The sequence below is a fragment of the Pelodiscus sinensis genome, chromosome 7 (genome assembly GCF_049634645.1).
Source record: "Pelodiscus sinensis isolate JC-2024 chromosome 7, ASM4963464v1, whole genome shotgun sequence".
Taxonomy (NCBI): domain Eukaryota; kingdom Metazoa; phylum Chordata; order Testudines; family Trionychidae; genus Pelodiscus; species Pelodiscus sinensis.
This window is the reverse complement of record NC_134717.1, coordinates 72,728,985-72,747,324: the sequence shown is the minus strand read 5'-3', so window position 1 is coordinate 72,747,324 and position 18,340 is coordinate 72,728,985. Positions and strand designations below refer to the sequence as shown.

Here is an 18,340-nt window from a genome sequence, read left to right as displayed (position 1 = left end):
AGGCACTGTAACAGCTTTAGGTATGATCCATGCCATAAATACAAAGAGGAATGCACTTATTTTAGTACATAAAAGACGATATATGTGCTTTGTATACAGATTAATGGCGTGTGTCCACTGTATGGCTATACACGATGAATTATGGAAAGAGACATGTTTCTAACTTACTTCCTGTATTGTTAGTGTCTAGTACACAGGGCAGGGAAGAGAGAGGAGTTGGATCTGGGTTCACACGTGATTTGCAGTGAAAACAGTGTGTGGTTAACAGAATACATGGTTTCCAGTGAATGAGGATCTTATACATTTGCTTGGTAGCGTGCGTCAGTACAGTCCTTATTTTAGAGGTTTTCATTTATAATCATTTACAAGTATTCTCGAGATATGAAGTGGGTGGAGGTGTTGAAACAGACGATCATTGCTTGTCTGATTGACACAGCTTCAGATTTCTGTAAGCTTGTATCACTGCTGTGTTACCACCCACTTTCTTAAATACCCATATAAGTTGCTCATCTGCCACTAGAAGACGAAAACGTGGGCAGACACACTGCAGTGTATTTTCCCCTGCTTCCTGACTGAAAACAATCTCACTAGCATACAGCCTTTTGAAAAGGTGGGAGTGCTTAGAAGGAGATTGTAATTACAGAAAATTACCTTTGTCATCACAATATTTGCATAGCTTTAATTTGAAATTCCTCACTGCAGAGCCAAGGCAGCTCTGTTCTAGCGTTTAAGTGGATTCAAAACTTTACTAGTGAATGGATAGGAATGTGTCACCATCCTGCTTTAGTGACTGTAGTATTTTGAAGTCTGTTAATCATCTGCGTTATAGTTCTGTGTATGTTATCTGCGCTTCTAATCTTATTACTGGGTACTTTTCCTATTTCAGATCTGTAGGCTGGATGCCCCAACTCTTAATCTTGTTATTGACAGTAGTGCAGCACAACCTGATTAGTTATAAAGATGGCTTTTTGCTTCTGTAGAACAACTCAGGTTGCTCGAATTCATCCTGGCATTTTAATATACTTTAAATCTCTGCATTATGTAAAGGCATTTCTAATTGCAGATAATTTTATCTCATAAAATACTCACAAATTTGAAAATGAATTTTGTGTTGCAAACTCAGGTCATTGGCCTACCTATCTGTTATCGATAATGCTTATAAATAAGCATTGTTAGAAAATCTGACACCAGAGTTTAAAAAGAGGAGGTGAATGAGGTAATCTCTCTTATTGGGCTCATTTCTGTTAGCGAGAGAGACGTTTTTGCACTTAGACAGAGCTCTTCTTTAGGTCCAAGGTGAGTGTTAGGCAACCCAAGCTCACTTTACTCTTGTGATTTGAAGGAGGCAGCAGTTTGACTGAATTGTTCTTTTGAGCCACAGCGATACACAAAGTTTTATGTCCTCAGTTCTTGTCTTTTTCCTGTGTGTGCTGGGAGAAGCTCACCGTCCTGAAGAGAGCTGGCACGGTATCTGTGCACCAGTCAATTCCCCTGTCAGCACTCGCACGGCACACAGTAGGCACTGTTGGGAAGGTCCGAGCGTCTCTGAAAACAAGGCTGCTGACGAGCCCATAGGCAGCACATTTTGCTTTGTTTCCCATATACATTGTCTTAGCTTAGATGAGGCAGTATCTTCTTGATCAGTGATCAAGTGATTCCTACAAGTACAGTGTAGGACAGTACAGTGATTCCTACAAGTGCTGTCTCCCAGCAGAGATGAGGGGCTTGGGCATTGCAGAGGTAGCTAGATGGGAGATACTGTACTGTCCTTCTAGGAATTGCACTACAGTGCTAGAGAAGTTTAGTTAATGGCATTTTGAAATATTGTTTCCATGGATACTGGTCTCCTGAGGCAGTAGTTCTGGGAGTGATTTTTCAGTGTGGAGGGTTAAACGAGAGGCTACTATTTATATGGAAGAAGGGCAGAGGGGGGTTAATATAATGGGTATGGGGAGTTACTCACCCATCTGTATTTCTGCGCTTGTGATGAAATCCCCACAAGGACCATGTCCTTGACACATTCTGGTACTGTTCAGGACCACTGTGAGGATGAGAGTCCCAAATTAACTCAACAAAAGGATCTAAGTGCTTTGAAAACAAATTTTGAGAGTTTAAAAGGTTGCTACATACATTTGGCCAACTCTCTCTACTCTGTTTTAAAGAGTAAAGGATGAAGCAGCAACTGACAGGACTTGAGAGCTCTTCCGTTATTGCTGTACAATTTCCCTCTTCTTTTGCTTATTGTTTGCAGTAAGAAATTCCAATCATGGTCAACTTCATATTATTATCAAGACACTTTTTAGACGTGGATATCATGAGTTAGGAATCTAACCCCTTCAAAACTTAACGTATCATTCAAAGAACTAGTGGGTATCCTTAGATCTTTGACTTCCATGGGCTTCAGAAGGGGCCATTAATTAAAATTTCTTGAAAGGATTTGGGGTAGGAAGAACTAGAGGAAGAAAAGAGGGCGCTTAAAAAGTTCTGATTAGCCTAAGTGCACTTTCTGTTAACATGCGGACAGTTAGGCAGTTCTGTCCATTTAAGAATTCACACTAGAAATGTGCCTGGACACAAACCCCATCAAAAGTACTCCAAACCAATGTTCCCTGTAAGCAATGCACTTTGTGCAGCTATTCAGGAGAGATTCAAATGCCTCCCAGCGTGTATACCTAGTTTTTTTGTTTCTACTGGTGGTGCACATTCACACATGCCTTGATGTACATAAAAAAAAAAAATCCACACATGGATGGAAAAGATTAGAGGAAACATTTCCCTAAACTCTGGAAAATTCCAGATATGAAGGCCTGGGCCACCTGCAAATATTTATAAAGGGCTGAACCAAAAATTAAGAATGGAGCACACATACGCAGAGAATTTTTGGGGAGGATTCGGTCTCTAATGTGCCACTTGGCTCATCTCTTTCCCAAGCTTCAATAGCAGATAGACAATTTGTACATTTGGCATTCATTCTTTCATTAAAGACTCTTCCTGTCAGGCGCAGGGATTCTAGGGTGAGCTGTTTGAGTTATAAGCGTAGTTTATTTCAGCTCTAATAGCTCTGGTATTTGGTCTCTTGGAAGTGGATGAAATCTGAGGAGCTGACACTGCTGATGCAGATGACTGAGTGTCCCACTGTAAGATCACCAGTGGAAGAGCATGTCATTCTCTGCCTGTTACTCCTCACTTAAGTCTTAGTGCTGCTGACTAGGTTAAGATAAAAATCTTGCAGCAACCTGGTGGTTTGTATTGGTACAAACCTTTTAGGGTTAGCCTAGTCTGGGGAAGTGCTGGCATCCTCAGTTATTGTCCTTCATTTGTCACAGAAGCTGATGGGAAATCATTCAATTAAAAGGATTGCAGTAGAATACACAAAATTACAATATGAGTTTAGGAGTCTGAGAGCAGCACATCAAAAGCCTGCCAAAGCGTGGCTTTATTAAATGATTTTTTTTTTCATTTTTTACTGATTTCCTAGGTGAAATTAGGTGACTGTGTGGCTAGCATAATGATGATAATGATGGGAAACCATACATACTCAAATGACATATGTATAGCTTTAATAAAGAATGAGGGAGACTTGAGGGAGTGCATTAAATTGAGTAATAATTTATTATTTAGAGACCTCTACCCATTTACTCATTTTTTCTGGGAGAATTGACTCTTCCTCCAAGGTATGCCATTTTTAGAACAACAAAAGGGAAAAAAAGGCACATCCCCACATACACGCTGCATTTGTAGGCCAGCAGAACAAACTTAGTTGTCTGCCTGCCTTCAGCCTAGAGTCCCAGCCTGCCTACCTATCCCGTCTTTGAGCTGTTCAGTAAACACGCCGGTGGAGGAGGGAAAGGGGGAGGCAGTGTTGACAGGGCCCTGCACGTCCTATAGGAATGCACAGCAATTATTTCCAATCACAATTAACCTGATTAGAATAATGGACAGGAAGTGTCCCTCTGTAGCTAATGCAGTTTGGCATCAGCTGACTGAAATCCTTTGATAATTTCTGCACAGATGGCTGGGCTGAAAGCAGCACTTTTTTAATTATTATTTTCATGGTCTCTTGGTAGGCCAAAACCTCGACACCGACAACAGACCTCCCCATTAAGGTGGACGGCGCCAACGTCAACATCACAGCTGCCATTTATGACGAGATCCAACAGGAGATGAAAAGGGCCAAAGTGTCTCAGGCCCTGTTTGCCAAAGTGGCTGCCAATAAAAGTCAGGTGAGTTCCTTTTTTTTTTTTTTTTAAAGAGCAAATTCTAGATCTGGGATTAGATACTTCTCGTCCTCCCACAAATAAAAATACATCTGTTCCTACAATAATAATAATCTCTGGGGAACCTGTCGTGTTTTGTCTTTTGCCTCCCAGCTAGTTTTCTTTTCCTTTTAAAGTAGGATGGAAAAGGGATCAGCTCATGATCCCTGGTAGTGGATTTTCTTTTTGTACATATTGGAGCCCTATAACTCAGACACACACTCCTCTCTCCCCATTGTAGCATGTAACCTAAAATTTCTGGTAGTTGAATAAGAACACTCCAAAAATCCTCATCTCAAAGATAAATTCTTTGTTTTCTTAAATGCTTAACTCTGGAAAAATAATAGGAAACTGTAGCCTAGGCAGGTATTTCTGTTTTACATGCACTATATACAGTGTATAGTATGCTATATACACTGTATATAGTATATACAGTGTACTGTGCATTTGAAATCACTCCCTGTCAGCCCTTGTCATTGTACAGGGAGGAATGGCAGGGGAAGGAGGAGGGGGAGGGAAGGGCAGAGAAGAGCTAACAGTTCACTTGGACTACCTCTAACCTTGGATGCAAAAATTACCTACTGGGGAACTCAATGGAACATAGGTAAGTATACAATTTATATTTATTTTATTTCAGTTTGAATACAACTGTTTTCTTGCCTGAAGGAAAGGAAAATATATGTTCCTTCAGGAAAGAAAACAGTCGTATTCAAACTGAAGTAAAATAAATCTGATTAAAATGTGAAAAGGCATCTAAATAAGGCATTTGATGCCATTTGAAGAGCCTTACCCTTATATGTATTTATATCCTGGCATAGGCTGATTCCTTTCTCCTTTCTTCATTTTCTCCTTTCCTTCTTAATCATTATTTCCCTTGGTTGTCTTACATGGGTTACAGCTCAAAGCCCCTCCCCCCCCAGCAGGCTCACAACCCCCCAAAACCAACACACACACACACAGGCACAACATGAAATACATAAAAGGAAAGTATCATGGAACCCTTTTAAACTGTTAAATGCATAAAAATCTCATATACCACATGGCAAAATATAATGAGAACTGGAGCTGTTAAACGAATAAAGCTGTTAAAAGCATAATGCCGCTTGGCACAACTACTGTGCATTTAACGGTTTTCCACTGTGTAATAAATGACATATGTGGTAAACGTGCAGTAAATATAAAAACTGCACAATTGATTTTGCAAACATGCCCCTTATTCTTTGATTCATGCACATATCAAAGTTACGCACACAGTTCGCACAGGGCACTGACTGAAAGCCAGTCTTTCTGAGGTTTGGCTTAAAATTGCCTGCAAGCTTCCTGTCATTTTACCCAGAGGATTCTTGAAATAGAGGCACCGAGCCACGCAAAAATAATTTGGGTGGCTCACCAGCATCAGTCAGTGCTGGTGGAAATGCTTATAGTGAGCAGCAACTGAGCCCTCCCCTGGCTGAACTAAACAGCAGCCATTCCCCTGAAATGAAAATAAGCCCATCCCTGTCCACTTTAAAAAAGAAACAAAGAGATGATATGGAGAGTGAAAGCACGAAGCAGAAGGCTGAAGATGGGACTCATGAATGCTCTTGTCTGGCATGAAGGCTGCGTGGAATGTCCCCCATAGCAGCCAGTTCAGAAGGGATTCTGAGCTGCTGTTCGTTTTGTTTCACAATCCTGCCACAGGAGGCAGCATTTCCGACTCCCTGTGATGCTCCAGAATTCGCCATACTGAGAGGTCCTAGTGACACGTTGCTGGAGTGTGGAATTGGCTTATGGGGGCTTTGAGGGGTGGGGACAAACAAGTGATTGTCACTGGAGTCGAATGGTACTGCACCTCCCTCGTTTGCCTGAAGACCCTTTACTGGCTCCAGTAAGATTCCCCAGCTGCTGTGATGTCAGCACCAGCTGCGGAAGGGATGTGAACGCACGTGGGCCTGAATTCAAGGGACTAGGAAGCAAAGGAAAGCAAATGATTGGTTCACTTGTGTGCGACATTCCCTCTCCCTCTCCTTCTCCTTTCTCCCCTCCCCCTAAGTGTGGGACTCTCAGAACTCAATCTTGCAATTAGTTCATTTAAAAACTAGCAGTGGGTTTTTCAGAAGCACGCTGTGTAGCCCAGCTCTGCTCTGATTGACTGACTGTGAGTGTAACCCTTGATTTCCATGGGAATCCTGCCGCTCAGAGTGCTTTAGGAAACCCCCAGTATTTGCAGGGGGACTAGCATTTGAAGGAGAGAAGAACGAAAGTGAGCGAGAACAATAAAAGCGAGTCCATTGGACCCTTCTCCAGAGTTCATTCCCTTGCTGTTCTCCCCAGATCAGACTTGCTGTGTAGTATTGCATTAGCTTTCCCTGGAATTTCCTCTCTTCCCCAGGGCTAACCGCTGGGATCTGTTCAGTTCACTGGTAAAGCAGTTGCTCTTGTTCTTTCCGCAGCAGTACCAATGACTGTATGATCTGCACAGTGTTAACTGGCAGTGAATATTAGACAAGGGTGTTGGGTTGCCTTTTACACAGTCAGCAGCCAGGGGAACCCCATATCTTTTGCCTTCTTCCTGGAAGAAAAGTTGATACCCAGTGAAAGCAGCTTCTGTAATTGGGATTATCCACTGGTGAAATGAATTGGCCTCTAATTTAATACCCATCCATCTCTAGTCTGAAATCCCTTTGCAGATTAGTTTTAGCAGCTAGAGGAGTGAAGGTTCTTAGGAGAACACAGATGGTGATGTTTAGAAATCTGAGTAAATGAAAGATGTGGGGCTTCAAAAAGGAAAGGGTGCAAAGATAATGTGGTGATAAGTCTTCTTGAAGGGATTTGACCCTTGTGAAGATCTCATTGCTGAGACCATTAATCTCACAATATCTACTTAGCCATCACTTAACGTTCATTATGTGTGTGTATTTTTATCTGAAGTTTGACCCTATGAAGTTTAAATACAGGTGTTTATGGCCTGATTTTTCTGATGTATGAGAGACCAGAACCAGCTTTCTGTCACGTGTATAAAATGGGAGTAACTTCAGTGAGGGTCTTTGACTTACACCACTATGGCTATGAGGAGAATAAGGCCCAACATTTTTATATGCTTACGCGGTTTTAAAAAATAAATAAATAGAGCATAGGCAAATTCAGTACAAAAAGCGTTGCTAGCAAGGTTAAGATGAAAACCTATCAATGCAAGGAAACTACTACCGACCATGAGGCATTTCTCAGCCTTTCCCAGACCTCAGCCCTCTTTCCTGGACCCTTCTGCCATTTTGCTGGATTTATTTGGGATCCCTTTCCCAGTTACCAGTATGGCCAGGACAGCTAGGAGCCCCAGATTGAGAACCCGTGCAATCGGGTAAATCGGGCAGTGTCTACACTGGAGCTGGGGCTGTCATTTCCAGCGTGGGCAGACATACCCGAGGTAGCATGCAAAAATTAGCAGTGTGGCCATAACAGCATCTGAGGACGATTCCATCTGAAACCCTATGTGTGTACTTTGGATAACTAGCCTGCCCTGTTGCCTGTACAGCATGACTAGCGTGCTAGCACGCTAGTTCTGTTGAAGGTAGCATGGATGTGTCTACTTGAGAAGGAAGTTAGGGTATGTCTACACTACAAAGTTAATTCGAACTAACAGCCGTTAGTTCGAATTAACTTTAATAGGGGCTTCACATACAAACCGCTAGTTTGAATTTAAATCTAACTAGCGGAGCGCTTAATTCGAACTAGGTAAACCTCATTCTACGAGGAGTAACGCCTAGTTCAAATTAAGTAGTTCGAATTAAGGGCTGTATAGCCCCTTAATTCGAACTAGTTGGAGGCTAGCCCTTCCCAGGTTGCCCTGGTGGCCACTCTGGGCCAAACCAGGGAAACTTTTCTGCCCCCTTCCCGGTCCCAGAGCTCTTAAAGGGCCACGGTCTGGCTACAGTGCTTGTGCTAGTTGCAAGCCTGCCAGCACCCAGCCAGCAGATCCTGCACCTGACACAGCATGAGCCAGCCGCCCGCTGCCACCCAGCCCTCCGCCTCTTCCCAGGACCAGGCTGGCGGCTCCCAGGAGCCTGCCCGGGGCTGCAACAGGCAGACGCCTGCCTGGTCTAGTGCGGAGATCGTGGACCTCATCAAGGTTTGGGGGGAGGCCTCCAATGTCCACGATCTCCACACTAGGCACAGGAATGCAGCCGTCTAGGGCAGGATAGCTGCCAGCCTGGCCACCAAAGGCCACATGCAAACCCAGGAGCAGGTTTGCATGAAAATCAAGTTGGTCCAGTGAGACCCCCGACCCTGAGTTTAGAACATAAGAATAGCCGTACTGGGTCAGACCAAAGGTCCATCTAGCTCAATAGCCTGTCTGCCGATAGCGGCCAACACCAGGTACCCCAGAGGGGATGGACCGAAGACAATGACCAAGCGATTTGTTTCGTGCCATCAATCTCCAGCCTTCCACAAACAGAGGCCAGGGACAACATTTCTACCCCCTGGCTAATAGCACTCCATGGACCCAACCTCCATGAATTTATCTCACTCCTCTTTAAACTCTGTTATAGTTCAAGCCTTCACAGCCTCCTGTGGCAAGGAGTTCCACAGGTTGACTACGCGCTGTGTGAAGAAGAACTTTCGCTTATTAGTTTTAAACCTGCTGCCCATTAATTTCATTTGGTGTCCTCTAGTCCTTCTATTATGGGAACTAATGAAGAACTTTTCTTTATTCACCCTCTCCACACCACTCATATCCCCCTTCAGTCTCCTCTTTTCTAAGCTGAAAAGTCCCAGTCTCTTTAGCCTCTCTTCATATGGGACCTGTTCCAAACCCCTAATCATTTTAGTTGCCCTTTTCTGAACCCTTTCCACCTCTCCTTTTTGAGGTGAGGAGACCATATCTGTACACAGTACTGAAGATATGACGTACCATAGTTTTATACTTCCCCTCCTCCTTCTTCCCCTGGCTTCCCCCTTCCAGCTCCCTCCTCCCAGGTTTCCCCCTCCCCTCTCCCACCCTCTCTCTTTCCCTCTCCTGCCTCCTTTTCCCAGTCTCCCCAGAGGTTAATTCCCCCCCCCCCAGTTTTGTTCAATAAAGAGAGTTTCTATTTTTGAACACAAGTGTCCTTTATTTTTTACATCAGGAAGGGGGGCTAGGGAGGGGTAAAGTGGAAGGAGGCGAGGGAGGAATGGGGCACGAGCCCCTGATGGGGAGGACTGGGGTGGCTCTGCAGGCTCCTCGGGGTGGAAGCTCTTCTGCAGGGCCTCCTGGATCCTGACAGCCCCCCGTTTGACCCCCCCCAGATGGCAGCCTGCGGCAAGTGTAGCCGGGCTGATGGCCGAGTGCTGTGATGTGGACACTCAGGGCACTCCAAGACAGGACTGCTTTGCTGTCCCTCATCGAGGTAGACAAGCAAGCGGGGAGCCCTGAGAACTGTCTGTCCGGGTTGGGGGTCGGGTCCCTTTAAGCACAGCCTTCGGTTAGCCTGAGGCAGCAGCTCTACACTCTAAGTCCTAACCTGGTGCCCTACTGGCACTGTTTCCGGCCAGCCTTAACTTCGGTTCAGGGTCTACTCAATGTGGACATGCTATTTCGAATTAGCAAAATGTTAATTCGAATTAGTTTTTAGGTCTAGATGCACTAATTCGAATTAGCTTATTTTGAATTAACTAATTCAAATTAAGTTAATGTGAATTAGTGCTGTAGTGTAGACATACCCTTATATCTTCAGCTGCAGTGTAGATGTAGCCCAAGACTGTCCTGCAGTCCTTTTCACGAATTCCAAAAGACGTGGGAGCAAAGAGCTGAGTTAAGGACACTAGGGTAGGATTAATTCCAGCAACTCCTTGCTTTTATCATTCTCTTTCTCTCTCCTCTTCAACTCTGTGCTGATATATCTAGTATGGTAAGGTGCATTTTTCATTTAAATAATCATAGATATGTTTCATACCCCTCCACAATCCTACAAATGAGCATCAAATTAGCTGTTAATGACCATACACAACAGATCACAGATATCCTACAGTATAGTGCACTGGAAAGATATCTCAGAATCATAGAACAGTAGAACTGGAAGGAACCTCGAGTGGTCGAGTCCAGTTCCCTGCCCTCACGGCAGGACCAAGCACTGTCTATACCAGTGTTTCTTAAACTGTGTTCCGAGTGCCGCGAGACAGTTGGAGGTGTGCCGTGGAGAACAACAGAGTTCAAAATGGCTGCCCTTAAAGGGAGAGGCGACCTTTATTTTTGCGGAACAAAAAATCCTTGGTGTTCCTCATAAAAAAAATTGTTTGGTGTTCCTCGATCTTAAAAAGTTTAAGAAACGTTGGTCTACACCATCCCTGATAGGTGTCTATCGAACCTGCTCTTAAATATCTCCAAAGATGGAGATTCCACAGCCTCCTTAGGGAATTTATTCCAGTGTTTAACCACCCTGACAGGAATTTTTTCCTGATGTCCAATCTAAACCTCCCTTGCTGCAGTTTAAGCACATTGCTTCTTGTCCTATCGTCCGAGGCCAAGGAGAACAATTTTTCTCCCTCTAGCTTGTAACACTCTTTTAAGTACTTTTAGGTACTTTGAAACCACCGTCATGTCCCCTCTCAGTCTTCTCTTTCCTAAACTAAACAAGCCCAATTCTTTCAGACTTCCCTCATAGGTCATGTTCTCTAGACCTTTAATCATTCTGGTTGCTCTTCTGTGGACCTTCTCCAATTTCTCCACATCTTTCTTGAAACATGGTACCCAGAACTGGACACAATATTCCAACTGAGGCCTAATCAGCTCAGAGTAGAGCGGAAGAATGACTTCTCATGTCTTGCTCACAACACTCCTGTTAATGCATCCCAGAATCATGTTTGCTTTTTTTGCAACAGCATCACACTCTTGACTCATGTTTAAATTGTGGTCCACTATGTCCCCTAAATCTCTTTCTGCCGTACTCCTTCCTAGACAGTCACTACTCATTTTATATGGCTACGTCTAAACTACACCCTTCTGTCAGCAGAGGGAAGTAAATTAGACCTATCGAAAGTGCAAATGAAGCTGGGATTTAAATATTTTTTAAGGAATACAGGATCTTTCAAAATGGGGCATAATGCCCCGTCTAAACTGCCGGGTTTTTTTTCCGAAAAGCCCCGTTTAGGAAAAAAAAAAATGGCGGCTGCCATTATGCAAATGAAGTGCAGGATATTTAAATCCCAGCTTCATTTTCACTTTTGATACGTCTAATTTACATCCCTCTGCTGACAGAGGGGTGTGGTTTAGATGTAGCCTAAGTGTGAAACTGATTGTTCCTTCCTAAGTGGAATACTTTGCATTTGTCCTTATCAAACTTCATCCTGTTTACCTCAGAATATTTCTCTAGTTTGTCCAGATCATTCTGAATTATACCCTATCCTCCAAATCAGTTGCAACTCCTCCCAGCTTGGTATCATCTGCAAACTTAATAAGCGTACTCTCTATACCATCATCTAAACTGTTGATGAAGAAATTGAACAGAATCGGTCCCAAAACAGACCCCTGCGGAACCCCACTTGTTATGCCCTTCCAGCATGATTGTGAACCATTAATAACTACTCTCTGAGTATGGTTCTCCAGCCAGTTATGGCACCCACTTTATACTAGTCCCATCTAAGTTGTATTAGTCTAGTTTATTGATGATAAGATCCTGCAAGACTGTATCAAATGCCTTACTAAAGTCTAGGTATACCACGTCCACCACTTCTCCCTTATCCACAATACTCGTTATCCTATCAAAGAAAACAATCAGATTAGTTTGACATGATTTGTTCTTCATAAATCCATGCTGGTTGTTACCTTTCACCTTATTTTCTTCCAGGTGTTTGCAGATGAATTCCTTAATTGCTCCATTATCTTTCCTGGCACAGAAGTTAAACTGACTGGTCTGTAGTTTCCTAGGTTGTTCTTATCTCCCTTTTTATAGCTGGGCATTATATGTGTCCTTTTCCAGTCTTCTGGAATCTCTCCTTAGAGATATGTCTCTACTCAGAGATTCATTTTGTGTGTATGTATGTAGGCAGATATATATTCCCCTTTGTTGTAATTCCAGTAATTCATGGTGGTGCTTATGAATCTATTATTCATATTATTATTATTATTCTTTTACGGAGTCATAGGCTCACATGGCAAATATAAAAAATCAAGTCCCCTGAGTCTTATGTTCTCTTTGGGGCTGGATTTACTAAATCTGTAAGTTGACCTGGAGTGATAACTCAGTGGTTTGAGCATTGGCCTGCTAAATCCAGGGTTGTGAGTTCAATCCTTGAAGGGGCCATCTGGGGTAAATCTGTCAGGGATGGCACTTGGTCTTGCTGTGGGGGCAGGGGACTGGACCCTATGACCTTGCAAGGTTCCTTCCAGCTCTATGAGATAGGTATGTCTCCATATTAACATCATTTACTGTAACTTAGATGCTCCTTACCTTCTGCCTCTCAGGGAGGGGGTCCCCATTAAAGATGTTAAGGACTAGTCAACTAGTTGACTATCCGATAAGTAGTCCAGATAGTCCAATCGACTAGTCGATTCCCTCCCCCCTTGCTTCCTCTGTCAGATGGAGGCAGCAAAGGCGGGAGGAAGGGGGGTACTTCAAAGCAGCAGCACCATGTGAAACATGGGTCAGTGGGGGACTCTGAGTCCCCCTCTGGCCCCATGCTCCATGAGGGCACTTCTGCTTTGAAATACACAAGAGCCCCAGGACTCTTGTACATTTCAAAGCTGGCATGCAGCGTGCAGCCTGGAGTCTGCAGGACTTCCCGCTGGCCCCAGGCTGCACACGGAGCTCTGTATTCCTCCTTTGAAATGTACAAGAGCCCCAGCGAGGACTTATGTACATTTCAAAGGAGGAATGCGGAAGTGCCTATTGACTAGTTGTGTAGTTGATGGAAATTGCATTGACTACTCGATTAGTAAATGACTCGATATTTAACGTTTTTAGTCCCCATTACACACAGTAGGGGTGTGTCTAGACTACATGCTTCCGTCGATGGAGGCATGTAGATTAGACAGATCGGCAGAGGGAAATGAAGCCGCGATTAAAATAATCGCGGCTTCATTTAAATTTAAATGGCTGCCCCGCTCTGCTGATCAGCTATTTGTGGCAGGTCGGGGCAGCCTGGACGCGCCGCGTCGACAAAGAAGCCTTTCTTGATTGGCACAGGTATGCCTCGTGAAACCAGGCATACCTTCATTTCCCTCTGCCGATCGATGGAGGCATTTCCCTCTGCGTCCTTCATTTCCCTCTGCGTCGACGGAGGCATGTAGTTTAGACGTACCCTAACTGTGCACCTTACAGACATAATGAATTTATCCTCACAACAGCTCCATAGGATAGGGAAATATCCCTATTTTACATCTGGGAAGCTGAGGCATAGAGATTAAGTGATTTGCCCAAAAATCATCCAAAAAAGTCTGTTGTAAAGGTGGGAACCCAATTCCAGTCCATTGTCTTAACTGCTGATTAGCCTGACTCTCCTATAGGAGATATCTTCAGTGTTATGCCCTTTTGAGCTCTGTGGAGCTCGATGGCCCTTTTATTCAGGAGTACAGTATCAGGAACTGTAAGCAAACTTCATTTCTATTAACAGAGAGATGTGTCAGGATATGAAGTTGCTATATAAAGCGAGCGGTTTAGTGTTCAGTCTGAAATTTTGGAAGAGGGAAAAAAAGATCAGTTTTCGTTAGTAAAGTCAAGGTACAGTAGACTTCCGATAATCCGGCACCTTTGGGACCTAGGTGGTGCCGGATTATCAGATATGCCGGAGTATTGGGAGGTACTCCAGCGGGGGGCTGTGACGGGTCTGCCGGGACCCGCATTGCGTCTGGGGGGTGGGCGGGGAACGGCGTGGCGAGGGGCGAACCCTCCGCCGTTTTGCAGGAAGGCGGGGAAAGCCCCGTGCAGCCACCGAGAGTTTCGCCCCTCGCCACACCGTTCCCTGCCGAACCCAACCCCCCCCCTTCTGGGCCGGTCGCAGTGCGGGTCCCAGCAGACCCGTCACAGGGGTATAATCCCCTTCCCCTTTTCTCCCCTTTCCTTTCCCTGCCGCGAGCGCCCATGGGGCTCACAGCAGCTCCAATTGTCGAGTTGGCCGGAACACTTCCAGGTTCCAGTTGGTGCCGGACTGTCAGGAGTGCCGGACCACTGGATGCCGGACAATTGGAGTTTTACTGTATAAAATGATTAACCTTGATCTGTAACAAAATGTGCTGTGTATAGCTTTTAAGGTTCAGTTGACCTCCTCATCAAGAATTCATTGAAGCCCACGACAGAACTCTCTATTCTAGTTAGTCTTTTATCCATTTCAGCTTTCTTGATTAGGTTATCTCAACTCATTAGGGGGTTTGTTTATTTTAATAGACACTTATTGGATTCATGGAAAGAGAGTTTGGCGACTAAGGAACAAGAGCTGAATATTATCTGGCTCATTTTGTAATGCGGAAGAGTCCCAGCCAAGTGAAGAGAAGAGAGCTTTCTATGCTTCTGAAAGTTTGGTGGAAGGACATTGTGGGGGTCCCATTTAGAAAGTGATTTTTCCCTGGTTAATAGCGTAACTTAAAAAAATCTTTCAAGACATGCATCAAACGTTGCTTTTTTTGGTCACATATGTTGACATTTTCTGCACCGATGATGTGGGTGAGGAAATGGCCTTTTACATTTATTTTGAGAGGAATCTTGAATCACTCTCACTAAAAACCCTTCATTTGCCTGCTCATGCATTCACAGGAATCCCAGGAAAATGTCAGTGTGGAAAATTCTAATTTAAAAAAAAAATCTGAACCCAAGAAAGCATGGAAGCAGTTGAATCACATGCCTGCAATAAGGCTTTATAAGTACTGAAAGCATGTCAGTACTGATCGCCATATTTGGGGTCGGGAAGGAATTTTCCTCCAGGGTAGATTGGCAGAGGCCCTGGAGGTTTTTCGCCTTCCTCTATAGCATGGGGTACAGATCTCAGCTAGAGGATTCTCTGCATCTTGGGGTCTTCAAAGTATTTGAAGGCTTCAATATCTGAGATATAGGTGAGAGGATTATTCTAGGAGGGGTGGGTGAGATTTTGTGGCCTGCACTGTGCAGGGGGTCAGACTAGATGATCATAATGGTCCCTTCTGACCTTAAAGTCTATGAGTCTATGAGTCTATGCATGGATCTGCACTGTGTCTGAATAAGTTACGCTGGGGCAGCCGGCTGCCTGCTTACATTGTGGACATCAGTAGGGCTACGTCTACACTGGCCCCTTTTCCGGAAGGGGCATGTTAATTTCAGCGATCGTAATGGGGAAATCCGCGGGGGATTTAAATATCCCCCGCGGCATTTAAATAAAAATGTCCACCGCTTTTTTCCGGCTTTTAGAAAAGCCGGAAAAGAGCGTCTACACTGGCCCCGATCCTCCGGAAAAAGCGCCCGGAAAAAGATCCTCCGGAAAAAGTAGGAATAAGATCCTCCGGAAAAGGGCGCTTTTTCCGGAGGATCGGGGCCAGTGTAGACGCTCTTTTCCGGCTTTTCTAAAAGCCGGAAAAAAGCGGCGGACATTTTTATTTAAATGCCGCGGGAGATATTTAAATCCCCCGCAGATTTCCCTATTACGATCGCTGAAATTAACATGCCCCTTCCGGAAAAGGGGCCAGTGTAGACGTAGCCTAGATGTACTGCTGTGAATGTAGCCACTAGCTTCAAGACCAGTGTGTCTAAATGTGGACTTTTATAAGAAAGCTTAGGTGAACTGAATAATACATTGACTACAGGTGGGGTTCTGGCTGCATAGAAGATGGAGATCTATGTATGCACTCTCCGAAAGCTTTTTTAACCTACTCTTATCTGCTTTGGCCTCTGGCTTCCTTTTTTTTAACCTCCTCTTCCCTCCTCCATGCTATGTTAAGTATTACAAAAGTAAAAGGGTCAAGCTGCTAAAAAGGGATCATTCATAAGTGACATTTGTTTCCCCAACTAACCCATCCCTCAAGAGGTTTCTGAGTGCACCAAGCCTAAATGCTCTAGTGTGGCAAGCGAGCTGCTCCTTTAATAGCATAAAAACACAATGGGAAAGGCTGGCCTCTGGCAGTTTTAGTTTTGTTTTTGCCCTGGGAAATGTATTTGATTAGGAGACAGAGAGAATAAAAATAGGGCATTAATATGATACTGTCTGTTTTATCTAATAATATTCCTGGAAAATTGTCATCCTTTCTGATTGGAACAACAGCAAAAATAGAGGCAAGCTCTTCTCTACAGTTCCTATTAATATGATAAAGTAGGCAGAGCTTTAAATGCAAGTTCAGATTTTGGGATGAAAGTTAAGGAAGTTATTAGCAAAATTCCTTGGTAACCACAAGTACGGGGTGTGCCTGATCATAGACCCAAAAGCACCATAATTAAAGGATGTTTTCCCTCCTCTGATTATTAATGTAAAACGTTGGCCTGTTAATGTGTGTTACTGAAGTTCTTAAAGGGCCTGATTCTGCCATTCTAATTCACCTTTGACTAGTATCAAACTCCCTTGAAATCAATGTCTCTGTCTGCATAGTAGAGTGCTACTCAACATGTGCATGGGTAGCAGCATCAGGAATTCAGGGATGAGAAGTCTGCGTGAAGAGCATGTAATTTTCCCTCGCCCTTCAGTAGGTTCATTTAAGCTGGCTTCACTGGTAGGCACATGGAAAAGTAGCTCACTTTGGATGAGTGAGGTAAATGAGGACGGTAGAATCTCCGTGTTGGTTTTTCTTGTTTTTTGTTTTTTCCCTCTTTCCTAATAAATCAGGCCACAAATGAAAATCAGCATGAATGGCTGTATCCCTGGGAATGCCTATATCATTATTTCTTAAATGAAAATAATTCTCCTATAAAGCTCCATGTAACATACACAGAACAATACAACCACCACAAAACCCCCAAACAACAACAAGAACCCAACTTGAGATTTTTAACGGGAAAGGGAGATTTGTTTATTAATAATTCATGAGTTCTCATTGAACATGCACGAAGAAACGGTGCTATTCAATAGAGAATACTGTCATCTGTCACTGTTTTATTTGACATTTACACTTTTTTTTTCTTTTTGCCTGGTACTGCAAAACTTCCGTGGATGGCACGCTAAGATTGTTTAATTGAAAAAAAAAATTCCAAAAACCCAATACACACTTTTCATCTTTACCTAGAGGAAGCTTACTTGTAGTTAAAAAGAGGTGACTGTGTTTGTGTGAAGGCTTAGTGTTTTTTCACCTATTAGCCATGCTACTAACTAATCACAGATACTGTAGACAGATAGATAGTGCCAAATAGATACGCAAGTGAATGAATACTTGAATAAATAGATGAAGGGATAGAAGAAGAATGGGTGAAAGGATAGTCTTGCTGCAGAGAAGTGTACAAACACACAGAGAGTGAAGGGGGAGGAACAAATAATGGCTGTTGTGAAGAAAGCTGACAAATAAATTGGTATTTCTGATGCAAAAATAAATATTTATAAATGGCATTGGAGAGAAATCCAGTAGTATAAAACGTACGTGTAAATAAGGCATTTAGCACAACAATTGAGAGTTAGAAGCACCTTGCAATTTCTTGCTAATATTAGGCTCATGAAAAGCTTTCTGCTCTGTAGGTTAGTTATTATTTATAAAAATCACAGAACCAGCTGATACATTCATAAGCTAATTATTGTAGCAGCTGGGTACACATGGTGCAATATGTCTGAGGCTGTGAAGTATCACAGATTTCTTGGGGCCTGCTGTGGGGAGTGTGCTGTGGAAGGCTAGATCCCTTAATCTGATCAGCCAAGCAAATACTTTGTGGGGAAACTGGATTAATATTCCTCTAAATACCATGAATGTGCTGTACTCTCAGAACTGGGCTCTCTTAAACACGCCATTAGCTTATCTCCACTGGGGAATTGAGAAGTTCTCAGGTGTCCTAAGGACAGGGTCTTTTCCTGGTGCCTCCCTTTGCCAGAAATTAATTTGGTTTGCTCATGTCTGCACACATGGTCATACTGCAGTCTAATCCTCTCCCTAATAGCTCCAAGGTCAGGACCTCGCATGTTGCTGGGCAAATTGAGCACTATCCTTCTTAAAGGCTAATGGCAGAGAGCACACAGTCCATAATGAGGCCTGTAGTGTT

The 18,340-nt window shown here is 43.6% G+C and overlaps 1 protein-coding gene across 2 annotated transcripts in view; it reads left to right on the top strand.

Annotated features, from left to right (window-relative positions):
• SATB2 (SATB homeobox 2) overlaps positions 1-18,340 on the top strand; it is a 177,034-nt gene that overhangs the window by 122,017 nt on the left and 36,677 nt on the right. For both annotated transcript variants that reach the window (XM_006117927.4, XM_006117926.4), the window contains one exon: positions 4,068-4,223. In XM_006117927.4, the coding sequence (XP_006117989.1) occupies positions 4,068-4,223 (156 nt within the window). The remainder of the gene's footprint in view (positions 1-4,067; positions 4,224-18,340) is intronic.